The sequence below is a fragment of the Typopeltis vanoorti genome, chromosome 12 (assembly GCF_054136105.1).
Source record: "Typopeltis vanoorti isolate ZY-2024b chromosome 12, IOZ_Tvanoo_1.0, whole genome shotgun sequence".
Lineage (NCBI taxonomy): Eukaryota > Metazoa > Arthropoda > Arachnida > Uropygi > Thelyphonidae > Typopeltis > Typopeltis vanoorti.
In genome coordinates, this window is record NC_143560.1 from 63,248,385 (window position 1) to 63,265,000 (window position 16,616).

Here is a 16,616-nt window from a genome sequence, read left to right on the forward strand (position 1 = left end):
TTGTGAGAATTAAATAATTCTGACTTACAGTAGAAAATTTTAAGCATAAACTGCAAACTAAGGCAGCAGAATTTTTCCTCCTTCAAAATAGATGAATCAGCCAGATAACACACATGCATTGATGACAGGAATGTTAATAGGGTTAAACTTCCTGTCATTGCCGAAATTATTTTCATAAGAAGCCAAACAGTTTGGCAATGATAATTTGACCTGAACCATAAAGAAAGATGGCTGGATGGATGGATTAAGTTTATTATTTTTATAAAAAAAAAAAAAAAAAAAAATCACTTACCTATGGATGTATTAACCAACGCATTTATAACATATTTATGTTATAGTTTCAAATTTCTATCCTAAACGGAAACTGGATATTACTATAACTAATTAACAGGCTTTCAAAAAAAATTTTTTTTAAATAAACTGTGCTGTATCTTGAAAATGCCTTCATTCTTAACACACAACTGGCCATATGGATAAAATACATACTCCTCTTATGGTTAGTATCCATCATATATTTCAATGTAATATCAACGGTATTACAATTTTAATATGCACTTCACATCCATGGTAACCTTGACATCTGTAGATGTCATGGCTGGTTGGGCAGTTAAGGACTGTCAGAAAATTCATGAACACTTCCAAGAGTCTCAATTCAGACACTTAGTTGTATTAAAAATGTAATATTATCCTATATGAAAGTACTTTGCATAAACTTTTTTGGATTTTCTCAATTTTATTTTCTCACTTTATTCTCAATCTATTACTATAGATTTAGAATAATAGATTCTTTTATATTTATATGTATTTTGTTTTATAGGTATTTTTGCATTCCATTGTTAGAGATGCTCATGGTCGTAAAATGAGTAAATCGCTAGGAAATGTAATCGATCCTATTGATGTTATAAATGGAATCTCACTTCAAGTAATTAATGTTTATGTTGTTTATTTACTTGTTATATAATAATAATAACATGATTATTATTATATAATCATGTTTCACTTATGTTTGTTTATTTTTTCATTAGATTTTAAATGCCATTTTTAGATGTATTGTGCATCCGAAAGTGACATACCTAAAAGCAAGGCCCTTAACTTTATTAGAATTATTACTGTCCATTTCAGTTCTATTATATTATATTATATTATATTATATTATATTATATTATAAGCAATTCTATTATATGTTTGCATATAATAGAATTGCTCTGAGTTATTTATTTTTTTAATTTGCTATGTTGGATCTTCACTAAAATTTATCACAGCGATCAAAAAAGTAGCAAGCTTATGGTACATTTTAATTTTGGTTTAAGTTGAACAATTTAAATTAAAATGAGTATGTTTAATGTTTTGCAATAACAAACAAATTCTGTTTTACTTTGAAATTGAGTTTGTTGTTTTTACCATGTGAAAATTCTCTAGCATTTACTGTAAGAATGAAGCATTTCTAAATAGTAGTCAGCCATTGAGCAAAAGAAGTTGGGCATTAAATTTGCGATTTTAATTCTCATGTAATCTGTTGATTTTACAGTTTGTGTAAACAAATATCTGTGAAATAACTTCCAGATAATTTATAAAGTTATGAGTACGAGGTGATCAAAAATTTATTGGCTGATTGTCAGATGACAATTTTGCAGTTCTATCTTCTGCCTTCACTAGTATAGGCATAGTAGAATCTTCTGGATGATTGACCATTTATTGTACATTAACTTGCATTCTTGTGAAGTAACCCCTGAAAGTGTGTGTATGTATGTTTTTGTTAGATGATTTCTTCTTCATCTAAAAAATTGCTCACCTCAAAGAATATCATTTGTCATCATTTTCTGCTTCAGGCTATGAAAAAAATGTCCCAGAAATATTTGAAATATTTAAATTTCCTTTCAGAGAGGAATAGAATTGAGTAGATTACAGGCATTTGATTTTTCCAATAGTAATGTAATGTCTGTTGTTTATACAAAATATTGAAAATATCCATATATCTGCAAAACTTTCCCATGGGTAAACCTATGAATCAACATTTCTAGTCAGTTATTCCACAAAAGAAACAGCATACTGGAGATCATTTTCTTAACAACAAGAACAATATTCCCACTGACTGTTTTCTGCGCAGAAATTTCAGGATAAAACATAGAAACTGTTTTGCAAATATGTTCAGTAATGATGATTCATTTGTTTGGCTTACAAAATTTAATAGTACACCCTCTGTCTAAAAAGAAACCGAACTTTTCGAAAATAGAAGAAACTAGTGGCACTACCTATTGATATTATCTTTTTTGTCAAAAGTGGCAACCTTCATTAGTGTTGTGTCAACTGTTTATGACAATTTGTTTTATTAGAAGCCGAGTTATAGTGCCAAGAGTGACAGGGTGTTTTGACGAACGGTCGGAAAATGAGTTTCAAACAGAGAGCTGTGATTGACTTTTGTGTTAAACTTGATAAAAGTTTTATACTGAAATGCATCAAATGCTTCAAAAAGCATATGATGATGAATGCTTATCCTATACTCAAGTTTATGAGTAGTTTAAGCGATTTCAAAGTGGTCGTGAGACATTTGGGGACGACGAAAAGCCGGGCCATCCAAAAAACTTGACTGAGCGAAGTTAACATCCAAAAAGTGCATGATTTCATCAAAGAAAACCCAAAATCATCCGTGAGATTGACTGAAGATGAATAGGGGATTCGAAAATCAACTGTGCACAACATTTTGACCAAGAGTTTGGGCCTTCGTAAATTGAATTCGCGATTTGTTCCCCACAAGTTGACCGATGACCAAAAAATGTATCAAAAAATGTACAATGCTGATTTGTTTCTGCGATTGCAAGGGCATTATCCACAAAGAATTCGTTCCGCTTGGCCAAATGGTCAATGGTGAGTTTTATCTCGAAGTTTAGAAGCGATTGATAAATTCCTTTTACGGCATGAATATCGTGACGACCGACCATTCATCAAAATACACTGTAACTCTTGGCACTCTAACTCGGCTTCTAATGAAACAAATGTCATAAGCAGTTGACACAACACTAATGAAGGTTGCTGCTTTCGACTACAAAAAGATACATCAGGTGGCGCCACTAGTTTCTTCTATTTTCGAAAAGTTCAGTTTCTTTTTTGGACAGAGGGTGTAAATGAACTCTAAGAGAACAATATGGAATAGCAGGAAAATGGTTTAATCATGCCTTTTGTTTAATGCACATTTTATTCATGTTGCAAAGTTGTTTTTTCATATTTAAAAATAGTGTACAATTCTTTCATGTAATCTTTTCATTCATTGATGACAAGTGGAATTTTATTATTAGAGAATACAATGGAAATGATACTGCATTTTGAAATTAAGAAAGAAGCCTCAAATAACTGGTGTAATATTGAAGTAGAATATAAGTGTTGATACCATTAGAACATCAGATTTAGAATTTGGAAAAAAATATAACTTTAGATTTAAGCACTGGTCAAAGATAAGATTTAATGTAAATAAAGAATCTGAATTTAAATATTTTGGTTATTGAGATTAACTTTGAAATAAAAGAAATCAAATGTCATGTAGCTAAAAGATAAAAATAAAAGCATTCAATTTAAAATCTCAGATTTTAAACAAGCTAAATTAAAAAGTAACCAAGAAGAGTTCAGTGGAATGAATTTTGAAGGCATGGTTATGCTTGTAACAGGAACCTGATATTTCGTGTTATTTTTTAGCAGTAGCATGAGATTGCATAACAGTACTTTTGTGTCTTTCCTTGTGCTTTTTTGTTACATTTTTTGGGAAGGAGGGTTGCCAATGGCATACATTTATAACTGGTTTCTAAACATCAGTTTTTGCGCCTGATTATATCATTGATTTCTATATTCAATCTCAGGATCTTGCATAGGCATCCTAACAAGAACCAACATTTTCTTGGCCTGTATACACCTTGTATACTGTTCCGTTTATAGGTGTTGTAGTATTAGAATCCCAAATATTTTTACCCGTGTTTTTTATTCTCACTTGAATTGAGTATATCCAAATTAAATGACATTTTTGTGGACTTAACTCATTCTCCATATCTATATTGAGAATGAGTTAAGTTCACATAAAATAAGCCTGGCTGGTCTGAATGTTTTCTTCTCTGTTGCTCAGTGTGAACTAATGGTTCAAAATGATTTAGTATATATATATATATATATATATATATATATATATATATTTTTTTTTTTTTTTTTTTTTTTTTTTTTTTTTTCCCAGCTGAAATTGATTATTTTTTTTTAACTTTTATTAATATTTGGTATGGTATGTTGCAGGGCCTAAACAAAATATTGTTGGACTCCAATCTTGAACAAAGTGAATTAGAGAAAGCTAAGCAAGGTCAGAAAGCAGATTTTCCAAATGGCATTCCAGAATGTGGCACAGATGCCTTAAGATTTGCCTTATGTGCTTATACTCTTCAAGGTATTTCAAGATATGTTCAAAAAATGAGAAAAAGAAATAAATGAATGAACCTAGCAAAATGTTTTTTTTTTTTCTTTGAGAAATTGTATTGAAGCTTAATTTTAAATATATCTTTCTAAATAGTGTGTCACACAGTATTTAGAAAAATGTCAATGCAATTAAAAAATTTAATTTTTCAAAGTAGTGACACAGTAATGTCACTTCTTTTAAGAATCATTAAAAAAAATGGGGGGGCTGCCAAATGCAAAGATAATCCAGTCATATTAACTTTAATAATTATTAAGGTTCAAATATATAAATTGATATGGAAATTTTAAAGGCATGATTTATCTATTTGCATTGTTTTTAATTTTTGATTTGATATGGTGGTGGGGGGTTTAAAAGCATAAAAAAGGTGTGGCATAACTTTAAGCATAATCCTTTAATAATAATTATCAATTGATTCTGATAATTGAAGGATTTGCTATGATATAAGCTACTTTTATTTTATTTAAATGTCATCATACTGTTTTTTTTTTTTTGTTTTTTTTGAGATTAATACCAGTATCTGGTGGCATAAAATTGATTGCCCTAATCCCTTGCTCACTTCATCTCTGTTTGGTTTACCTTATATTACAAATACCCCATCTGGAGAGAAAAGTCCAGTTCTTATATAGCAGCTTCAGTTTAAAATGTTAGAAAGTAGCTAGGGATCTGAATTCAAAAGGAATTTTAATCTAGTATTCTATTTTGTGGCACAGAGGATTATAGTACAAGAGGATGGCTCTCAAGCAGTGATATATAGGGTCTTTCCTGAAAATCTGATTTACCCATATGATTTCCAGTGGGTTCAAGCATTTTTACCAGATGAACATCATCATTTGGTATTTGTCAGTGCCTCCTACAATGGTGTATACAGGAGCAACGATTTCTCTCTGATGTGCTTTTCACAGATGGGATGATGTTCACTCAAGATGGTATTTTCAATTATCACATCACGTGTGGTCAGTCAAAATCTACGTGCAGTTATGCATTCAGGACAGCAGCAGCAATTCTCCAATGACACATGAAGCTGTCATTGATAACAGCTTCGTGTGGCTGGAAGTCGAGGTTTTGAACACCTCCAGTAAGGTAAATTTATCCTAGACTGTTTCTTTTTCAGTTAGTAAGGAATTTATGCTTATTTGCTACCTTGTTGGCTGAATAATTAGTGTCCACTTTCCAACCAGCAGGCTCAGGTTTGAATCCTACCATTGGCATGAATGTTTTTTGACCTGTGTTTAGGTGGGAGATGAATTTCATCACACATTGCGAAATCACCTTCCTGCTTTTTGGAGGGCTGAAGTGGCTTGAAAAAGTTCCATGTTTGTCTCTAGAGCTGGATTTTTAGATTATGTAAAAAATACAAAATACAAGAATAATATACAAATATATAAAAAAATTTTAAAAATCCTTAGTGTACTGACTTCATTAATGTACTATAAGTTTACAACCAAGCCTTCATAGCACAGTCAGTATAGATGAAGCCCTTTGATCAGAAAGGCCTTGGTTCGATTTCCGTCAGTGATGTGAGGAACCTGTATTTGGTCTCTTTCGACTAAAGGTGAATTAGCTGGTCTCATACAGAAGTAGGTGGTTTTTTTCACCTGAAAAACTCTGTTTTTTCATCCCCCAAGAACAGGCAAACTGGCCTGTGAACACACGCATCTGCAGACATAGGACATACCAGGAAGCATAGGGCTTAACCACCTTATCCTCGAAATATGTTAGCAGTTAAGTGAATAGAAAATCCTTGACACTGCAAGGCAAAAGAGGAGGGAAGGAATAAGAAGTAGTAGTTTACAACCTTACACAAATGAGAAAAATCTGCAGGTTCTTGGCATTCATGCTGTAAATATATATAGGCCTATATCTCAGAAATGAGGTTTTCAGCCTCTTTATTGGGACTTTTTTTGTTAGTTTCACAGTGTGGAATATACCATTAAAGTTCGATAGGTATAATGGATCATCTTATATGTATAAATTACAATTAAAAAAAATTACAACACACACACAGTATGACCCTGATTGAAGCTATCCCATTCATTGTTCTCTTTTGCAAATGCTTAGTAAAATAGTAATTCTCTGATTACCCAAACTTGTCACCTACAAGTAATAACATTAAATAATGGTACCTAATTCCTCTTTCTCCATCAGTACATAATTCTCCAAATTCTCTGTCTTCAAGCCTCTGATTTGAAGATAATGTACAAAGAGAACTTATTGCAAAAATTTTTTAGCAAAATTATATTAAAACATTATAGATCTATTCTTAGAAAATAACCCAAGTTATGAGCAGAGTTCTAAAATGGAGTATGTTATGGAAGCAATATCTTGCTACTGAGAACTCCTTTGTGAGAAAAAAAGAAAATGATACTCAACCTTTCATAGGTACATGAAGAGTCGACTGTGCACAATTATGCACAATTCAAAATGCCATTGCTCTCAGAAGACACTCAACCCTGCCATTCACCTAAAATGTAAAATTATAAATACATTATATAAGCTTATATACAATAATATTGTTGAATAAAAATTCAACACTGTTCTATTCATGTTTGTGTTTTCACCTTTCTCTGATTGCATAAGATTAAAATGACCTCTAAATTCTAATAGTATATCCTGAGTGTCAAGTGAGGTCTTATTCTGTGTGTGTGTATTAGATTTGTCATTCTTTTCATTAAAGGAACTTGTTTATATGTCCGGTTCACATTCTTTTTGCTTATTATAGGTCGTGATATTAATCTGGATATAAACCGTGTTGAAGGTTACCGCCATTTTTGTAATAAGATTTGGAATGCTACAAAATTTGCACTCCACTCACTGGGAAGTGATTTCTGTCCAAACATCTTGCCAACAGTAAGTTATAACTATTTATTTATGGGTAATATTTTTATGATTATTATCAAGATCTACTTAGAAAGTGCAAACTTATTTTCAATAAATAAAAGTCTGAATTAAATTTATATCTGCATGTACTTATCAAGCCTATCTTTTAAATTAATTCAGATGGAAGTTCCAGTTTTTCACATGTGATTTATACAATAGTTAGGTGAGATATTGGTCAGGAACAGCCTTCATTAAATGCTTTGGTCAAAAACGCTGCACACTGGAAGTTCTGTTTTTCCATAAAAACCTTCTCAGTTCAATCAATCACAGCAATCTCATCCCTGACAGACTGTTTTAGGAACCACAGTTATGCCTCTTAGACAAGCAATGTAGGCTTATTTTTTACTGATTAAACACCTAGGATATCTTGCCATTTGAGAAACTAGTCAGCTCTGCTGTTTTCAAAATTGTGACTCCAGCTAGATGCATACCCACAATAAGCCCTTTATCGAACTGCAGATGATCCTTTGTTTTTCCTATTGTGATCAACATTATTGTCGATTACTGACCATCAGCATTCTTAGATGCAATAGTTGCATAGAACACTTGGTGATGTATGTAACTAAGTATTTTGCATTTACACTGCATAAGTGATATTTAAGTATATTTGCATAAAGATTTCTAATTCAGTGGTCGATATGTGTAGAAGCATTTGTGTAGATTGGCATGAATGTTTTTCTCAAAATCTTTCCTTAAAAAATGAATTTTGTTATCCAATAGAAGTCCCTCATTGCCTGATGGTGAACTGACGAGCATTGTAAAACTGCCCAGATTTGTTCTTAGAGATAGGATAGCAGTTGTAATAACAAATCTGGTTTATTGGAGGCCTGAAGTTGCTTGATTTGATCTCTTGAGTAAGATTTTCGGACTATGTAAAACATAAAAAATGTGTGATGAATAAAAATAGAAAAAAATTCCTTGTCCCATTCACAGTAGGAATATATTATACTTGTAGTCTCAGAGCTATTTACATTCAAGAACATTAATAACATGTGCTGAATATACTCAACAACCAGTATGTGCAAGAAAGTTGTCTCAAGAGAACGGTAGGAAAGTACTACACCATTGATGGATTTGAAAAAATATATTTGAAAACATGACGATGGCTTCTTAATTTAAAAATAAGTTTCTGTTTTTCATCATTTTCAGAATGAGTGGTTTTGTAACTCTGACTTTAACAGTTTTAACTGAAAGTGTTCGGATGTTGTGTTTTTTCAAGAGTAGGGAAAAAAGTTTCGCGATGGAAATTAACACTGGTCAAATTTTATGTGCATTGGCTATCGTCATTTTCAATTTGATGCAAGGGTGCTTAAGGATTAGGATTGGATAACTGGGATTGAGACCTCCACGTGTCCTTTTGAGGAATGTGGAGAACCGACCAGGGCTTCTGATCTGATGTTTATTCCTCATCTTCTCATGGTGCACCTTGTTGGGTATCTACCTGGATACTGAACGAACAAGGATGGGCTGACAGTTTGGGATTTAGCTGACGAAATTGTATTTTTATTGGCTTAAACCATAACTCAAAATGATGATACAGCATGTGAAATTTCATGACAGATGGGATGTCAACCAGTTGACATCCCATCTGTCATGACAAAGCTCCCCACCCTACCCCATTATTTTTGTCAGGGAACTAGGTTGAACAATGAAAAGTTAGCTACTGGAACAAACCCCAACTCACCATCAACATAAGTGGCATCGATGGGTGCTTTTTAATAGGTGTTACTGAAACAAAGAAAACAGAAACAGGTGAGATCTTTCTAAGCAACAAATACAAGATGATATATTCAGGAAATAGCAATCAAGGAAAAGGAGGAATAGCTATAATATTAACACTAAATAGGAAGATAATCTTGAATTGCACAGAATATCAAGTAGAGTGATGTGGCTAATATCAGAATGGGGAACTTGACGATAAGACTTTTTTTGTGCTTATGGTACTTATGGATTAGAAGATTCTAATCAGGAGCAATTTTTCAAGGCATTAGAGAAAGCTGCTGACACAAAAAAGGAAAAGTTGGTCCTTGTTGGAGATCAAAACAGCAGAGTATGAAATGATTACTAGACATATAAGAATGTTTTGGTAAAATTTGGAGAAAAGAGCAAAGCTAATAATAATAGTAAGTACCTGCTAGATTTCTACTCAGGACGTAGACATGGACATGGTGAGACGATGCAAGGAATAAGAAAAGTCTCATTGACTATGTTATTGTTGCCAGTGATGTTTTCCCACTCGTTCAGGACACAAGAGTATACAGAGAATTTGAAATAGGAAGTAATCGTCATTTAATGTTGAGCAGGATAAAATTGAATGTCATATTGAAAAGAAGGGCGGTAAGAAAGTTTTGAAATGAATAAGTTGAACAGCTAACAGATGTGAACTGCAGACTCAAATACCCAAACATTATTCAAGAAAAACTGAGAGTTTGGAATCAAGAACCAATCCTTGGAGATTCAGTGGTAAACTCTGAAGAAAACTTTGTTTGATTCAGTCAGAGAGGCATGTGGTGAGGTTGTCTGCAAGGATAGTGAAATCAGAACTCCATGGTGGACTCAGGAAATTAAAGAGGCAGTCAAGGAAAATAAGAAAGCACATTGAAAATTCCTGGCAAGTAAGTCACTTTGTGCTCTTAGCGAATACAGAGAAAAATGTAAGAAAGTAAAGCATTGCATAAAATTAGCTGAACAAAAGTCATGAAGACTTTGGTGAGAACATTGAAAAATATTAGGAAGGTGGTAAAATATTCTGGAAGCTAGTGAAAAAAACTCAGAAATGGAGTAAAGAATACTGTAAAAGGAATTAGAGATGATAAAGGGAACATTAAAACTGGGGATAAAGATATTCTTAATGTATGGAGTAATTACTCTGAAAGATTGCTAAATGAAACGAGCAGTGACAGTATAATATATATATATATATATATATATATATATATATATGGTTCAAATGGCACTTATTTTTAAAATTTCAGTTTGATTTCAATCCTGTTAGAAAGGGTACTTCCATTATAATTATTATTTCCTAATATGGTACATATGTACTTGAAACTTGAATTTTGGGGAACCCCACCTCGATGTTTTAAATATCAGGGGATTACGCTATGCTACAGAATGTAGACAAATGCCAAGTAGAACTTATATAGCAAAATCACAAAAAAGTGTTGGTAGCTTTAAAGCAGCTAAGGATATATTATTTCTATTATTTTGCAGCAATGCTTCAGGAGATCGTATATTAAAACCATTACTCATTAATTGATCCCTAAGACTGCTGCAGACAATGAGCGGTGTGGATTTGAACACATTACTAGTGCATTGGAAGGCATATAAAAAAGGTTGGGTAACAAAAGAAATTTTTAATGAATGGCTCTATCAATGTTTTGTTCCAGAAATTAAATGCTATTTGATGAGAAAAAATTTGGACTTTAAAGTTTTTTTTATTGATTATAGACAATGTGCCTGGCCCCGAATGTGGAATTTTGTTTTCTGTAACCTAATACAACACTAGACCAGGGCGTGATCGCTACCTTCAAAACTTACTACATATGAAGAACATTCCAATACATTTTCGATAAACTAGATAAGGATAATTTACTGAGAGTTATTTATTGATGTGAGGAAGAAATTTTCTATTTTGGATTGCATCAAACTTGCTAAGTTGACATTATCAGAATTGAAACCATCAACTTTAAATTCATGCTGGAAAGCTACTTGGCCAGAATGTGTGAAAAAGAAAAACCCCTTACCTTTGCATACAACTGAATATACCAATATCATCAGATTAGCACATGCAGTTGGCAGAGAAGGATTTGATGATTTTTCATCTGCAGATATTAAAGAATTGATGGTTGACAAAGCTGTTAGTGATGATGAAATAATAGAAGCTGTCCTTGAGAATCTCGATGAAAAAGAAAAAAATGATGATGATGAAGAGATTCTACTCACTGCAGTATTAATTAAAGATAGACTTCAAATGGCTAGTAAAATTGCAAAGTCATTTTCTTACACATGATCCAAGTACTGAATGAGCTGAATTGTTTAAACATGAACTGAAGTCATGTATGGTGTGATATGAAGAATTATACAAAGATCTAGTCAAAACAGGATTTCAACGATTAATCACAGAGTTTGCAGAAAAAAAAAAAATCAACCTTCAGAATTACTGGAAATTAGTTCTAATTTAGTTCCTTTTGCTGAAGAAAATGTTTTGCCATTGCAGTATGAAGAGGACAGCCAAAGTGTTTCAAGTGATGGAAGTGATTTAATTCCAGTCTCACACAAAAGAATACGGTTACTGTCAGAAAGTGACGGTGAATAAAATTTAACTACTAACCATATGCACGAGTGTATTTGGACCTTTTCAAGTTTCTGTTTTATTAGTGACACACTATTTTCTTTGAGATGCCTATATATATGTTTTGTTTGAAAGTAACTTACTGTTTGTATCAGGTTTTCACATCGGGAACTGTTCTTCTATTTTTTCATATGCATTGTATTATTGATATTCTTTTTTTACACAGTTTTCATTTACACAGTTTTTTCTGGAACCAATCTACTGTGTAAATGGAGAATTTGGTGTATATCTGTACTTGAAGTAGAAAAAGCTATCACAAACCTGAAATGTGGAAAGGCAGCTGGAGTACACGATATTTGACTAGAATGCTAAAATATGGAGGTATAAAAGTTTTACAGTGACTACACTGCAGAAGTAGCCACTGTAATTCAGAAAGCCTGGTCAGAGGGTCTAATTCCAGATGATTGGAGTAGAGTGCTCATAGTACCCAACTATATATATATATATATATATATATATATATATATATATAAAGGAAATAAAGCTTAATATGAGAATTACAGAGGAATTTCTCTAATGTTTCTGGTAAGATTTATAAAGTATTCTTGAGAAATAGCTAAGAAAAACTGTGGAGGAGAAGCTTGGAGAAGAACAAGCTGGGTTCTTGCAAACAGAGATTGTCAGGATCAGATTTTCACTTTAAGACAAATAATTAAGAAATCATGGGAATATAACAAGGATATGTATTCAAGTTTTGTAGAAATCAAAAAGGCATATGACAAGATGCCAGGAGGAGAGCTGTTCAGAATGCTGGTTATATGATGTAAATGGGACATTGTATCAAGCAGTAAATAGACTATGTACTGCTTGATATAATACAGAACATAGCCTATATTTGAGTTGTAAATTTGCACTTAGAATTGAAGGAGGTACAGGAAGATGGTTTGATGTTAAGTCAGGTGTGCAACAAATGGGGTTCATTATCTCCACTGTTATTCATTATCTATATGGGTCACATTATGAAGGAAAGCAGTATTAAACCTGATAACAAGATTAGAGATATTGGTCTCAGTTCATTACTTTATGCAGATAATGTTATACTCCTAATTTGAATTGAATTTTAATTAAAATTAAACTTTTGTTTAATTTAAGGACACAGCAGTAAATTAGTTTCCACAGGCCAGCTTCAGAGCCTTCCTGATTAACTGGCAAATGATCCTGCTACTGATTACTTTACCAGGATGTGCAGGTCACTTGTCTGAGACCATGCTTTGATTGGAGTCTGGCACTCCCTGTGTGGGAGTGGTGACCATGAGTCCTTCACCTTTGCTGCATTCTCCTGCTCTATAAATTTTGTAATATTTCACTCACTATCATAACAGATAGCAAATAAACATTGTAGAGATGCTGCTGTTTAAAAAAAAAAAAAAAAAAACCACAGAAACTAACAAAAATTGAAAATGATCAAAATATACCCAAAATCAAAAAATTGTTTTTGCAAAAAACAAAAATTTACTCCAAAATCCAACAGAACATTGAAACATAGGTTACTAAAGGGATTTTACAGAGTAGTTGTGGAAGAAACTTTTCAGTAGATGATAGAAGACATGAATTACAAGAACATTTCAAGTATTTGAATATCCTTTTTTTTTTTTTTTTTTATTTGGAACATTAGGATTATTCTGCACCCATTGATATTTCCAGGTGAGGGATACCCTTCTCCCCTTATATTCTCTACTTGAAAACAAAGCAAGTGAACATTATAGTAATACTACCATATTTAAGATATTCATGCATTAAAAAGTAACAGTGCCTCCAGTTTTTTCCTCTCTCAGTTTGGTTCTCAATACACAACAAAACAGAATGTGCATTGCTCTTTGTTTTCATATCATAACACAAATTCTAGCATGTAAACAGTTCATCAAATAATTGAAAAGCAATACCAGAATTACACGAAGGTAGTGTAGTCCTGGTATTATAATGTCCCATGTAAGTAATGAATACCTTATACGAGCATGACAGTTTGGTAAGTGGAAACTTAAATTTTGATGGCAGTTTAATGAATACCTTAAATATGGTAGTAATTACTATATGTTTGCTTGCTTTACTTTCAAGTAGTATAGGATATAAGGAAGTATCAGCGGGTGTAGAAGAGCCTATACCCTAATGTCATCAAAAAAATTATATTCAAAAAGATGCTGATTAAACACTTGGAAAGTTGTAATTCATTCTTTTTTTTTTCTATCCCCCCCCCTCAATCCCAGCACAAGTTAGAATGAAAACATGGTTTTCATTATTATTTAGGCAACTTAATTAGAAGTACAGTATAGTGGAAAAATATAGCCCATGCATCGACAGTCCATCCCATATCTGGGAAACCCTGTGGATCTCATTCACCTTGCCCAAGCTTTTTTTTTTTAATTTTTCAGGGTTATCTGCCCTTGGTATTGACTTTGGAATGTAAAATCTCTCACAAGAAATTAAATTATTTAATTTTTGAGTTCGATTTTACAGAGGTTTCCATTTTTATAATTGTTGTGAATTTATGTAATATTATGTAGAAATTGTATGAAATGCTAAACCTTGCTGTAAAAGTGCACAAAGATAAACTTTATTAAGTTGTATGTAAAACGAAAGAAAGAGGATTAGCAGAGATTATAACAATGACTATGCATAAACACAATCTTGCGAACATAAAAATATGCACCCATGACTTAGTGTCTCACACAGAGCCCGTCGTTGTGACATCACTGTGCCGGCGAGTGATCCTGGCAATAATTACATAGTTACATAGAATGAGACAAGATATTTAAGGGGACTGAGAGGGCTCAAAAAATAGCATAGAGGATATAGAGAACAGAGGATTTTGACAACCCTCACAGGTCTCACAGGTCAACATCAGAAGCCTCCAAACTCCGGAAGGAGTCTGGAGGCTTCTGATGTTGGTCCCTTTAGGTGGATGGGGGGGGGGGGAGGCCATATTTTGATAGATCCTCACCCAGATTCCAATGACGAGGTGGTGAAGACGAGGCTGTATTTGATAGAACCCCAGCCAGATTCCAATGACATGCTCAGAACGTTCAGCTATCCATGGGCATAGCAGAAGAAATTGGCAGTTCATTTCCTGTTTCCGACGGATGAACCTACCTGAAATTCCTGGCAACTACAAGTGTGAAGAACCGCCATGTCATCGAGTCAACAGTTTTATTCCAGGAGAAGGTCGCAAGGTTAAGCTAATCTAGCTGAAGAAGTGTTCGTATTAACTGGACTGTATCTGTGAAGTCTACTGTGAGTAAGCATAAGTTTTGTTAATGTTTTAAAAGCTTACTGTTGGAATTTATGTATGTAATGATAGTGCTTAGAGGAAATTGTTAATAACTAGTTAAGTAACCAGTTATGTTAATGAAGGATAACAAATGTGAGATTTGTATATAGAATTAACAGAGATTAACTAAGTTAGTACATAAGGAATAACTGAATGTTAAATTTAAATGAATGTAAGAGAAAGTTAATTGCATGTTGCACTTAATGTGTATATGACTAGGTTGAGAAAGAGATTTTCTCTCTTTTACGTTGTGATTTGTAGTTTCATGCTAGAATCAAAATAAATGTTTTGTTTGTGTAACTATCTTGCCTGATCTATTGCCAATGCACTGTCTCCAGAAAAATTAGCGAACCTGCATGCTTGTTTGATTAAAAATCGCCAATACTAGCTATAAGAGATTGTGTAAGTTAAATTTGATCTTGCCAATGTTCCATACTTTAATTTTCAGCTATATTTACAAATTAGAATGGCGCAGTCAATAAACAAATAAATTTTTCTAATTTCATAGTGTGAGAGTTGGTAACCTGTTTATCGTGGATAGACTAATAACAAAGGTCATTCACTAGCAGTGAGAACATAGAGCAGATTATAAGAGATTAATAGGGAATGACCAAGTAAAGTAGAAAACGTAAGTTAGGCCTAAAGCGCACATGTAAAGGAATAACAATGGGCACAATTGAAAGAAATTCGAAGTTGATAACAAACGTAGAATAGAGAAAAGATGCGGTCGACATCAAAGAATAATAAAAATTAAATTATAATCAAATATTATAATTTAACAGGAATATTAACTAACTTTTGAAATACTTACTGACCATAATTAGGTGTCTGACACCATGTGTAATTGCTGTTTTTAATTTCTGCTGCAGAAAGGGAAAGGAAAACTTTTGTTCTGAACAGCCAACTGATGTAGCTTTAGTATGAATAAATTTAACTTACATCAGTATGTTTCATTGTGATAAATATTTTATATTGTTATTAAAAGTACTAACTGTTTTAATGATTTAATTATTAATAAATTACCAAACTTTCATAGTCAAGTGTATTCATTTTTATCTCACAACTTTAAGTGTTGAGAGAACAAAGTATCATCCTGATTTTTTGACACTTCAGATAAATGAGCTAGTAGGATAAAAAATTATGCTTGACAAATTAAAAGTGATTGTAACAGTAACATTACTTTCTAAAACTTTTTTTACTTATGATTCAAATCAATTTACCAAGAAACTTTTCTCTTATTCCCCACCTTTAGCTGAAAGGATCAGAGCAGCCATTAGACAAGTGGATACTGAGTAGATTGAGCACTGCTGTGGAAGCATGTAATAGAGGATTTGAACAGTATGAATTTCCACTGTCCACAACAGCTTGTTATAGTTTCTGGTTGTATGACCTTTGTGATGTATATTTGGTAAGTAAAGAATTGCTCTCTCTCTCTCTGTGTATGTGTGTGTGTGTGTTTATTTTTTTATAATGTGAATTCCAAACCCATGAAAGGCTATAAACATCTAATAAAATTAGTACCATGAGTGGGCTAAATATTAGATAATCCAGTTCCTCTGCTCTGGAGGCCAGGTGATGCTTTTTTCACACTACTTCAAACTTTTAATAAGGAGGGTGGTGGAGAGTGAATTTGCCCTATAGTGAACTTATAGAGACCAAAAATAGTTCATTGT

General features: G+C 32.7%; 1 protein-coding gene across 1 annotated transcript in view; it reads left to right on the forward strand.

Moving 5' to 3' along the window:
• Positions 1-16,616, forward strand: part of ValRS (Valyl-tRNA synthetase) — a 464,082-nt gene that overhangs the window by 369,465 nt on the left and 78,001 nt on the right. The window contains exons 18-21 of the mRNA XM_090401956.1: positions 818-922; positions 4,270-4,417; positions 7,167-7,294; positions 16,196-16,351. Of these exons, the coding sequence (XP_090258082.1) occupies positions 818-922; positions 4,270-4,417; positions 7,167-7,294; positions 16,196-16,351 (537 nt within the window). The remainder of the gene's footprint in view (positions 1-817; positions 923-4,269; positions 4,418-7,166; positions 7,295-16,195; positions 16,352-16,616) is intronic.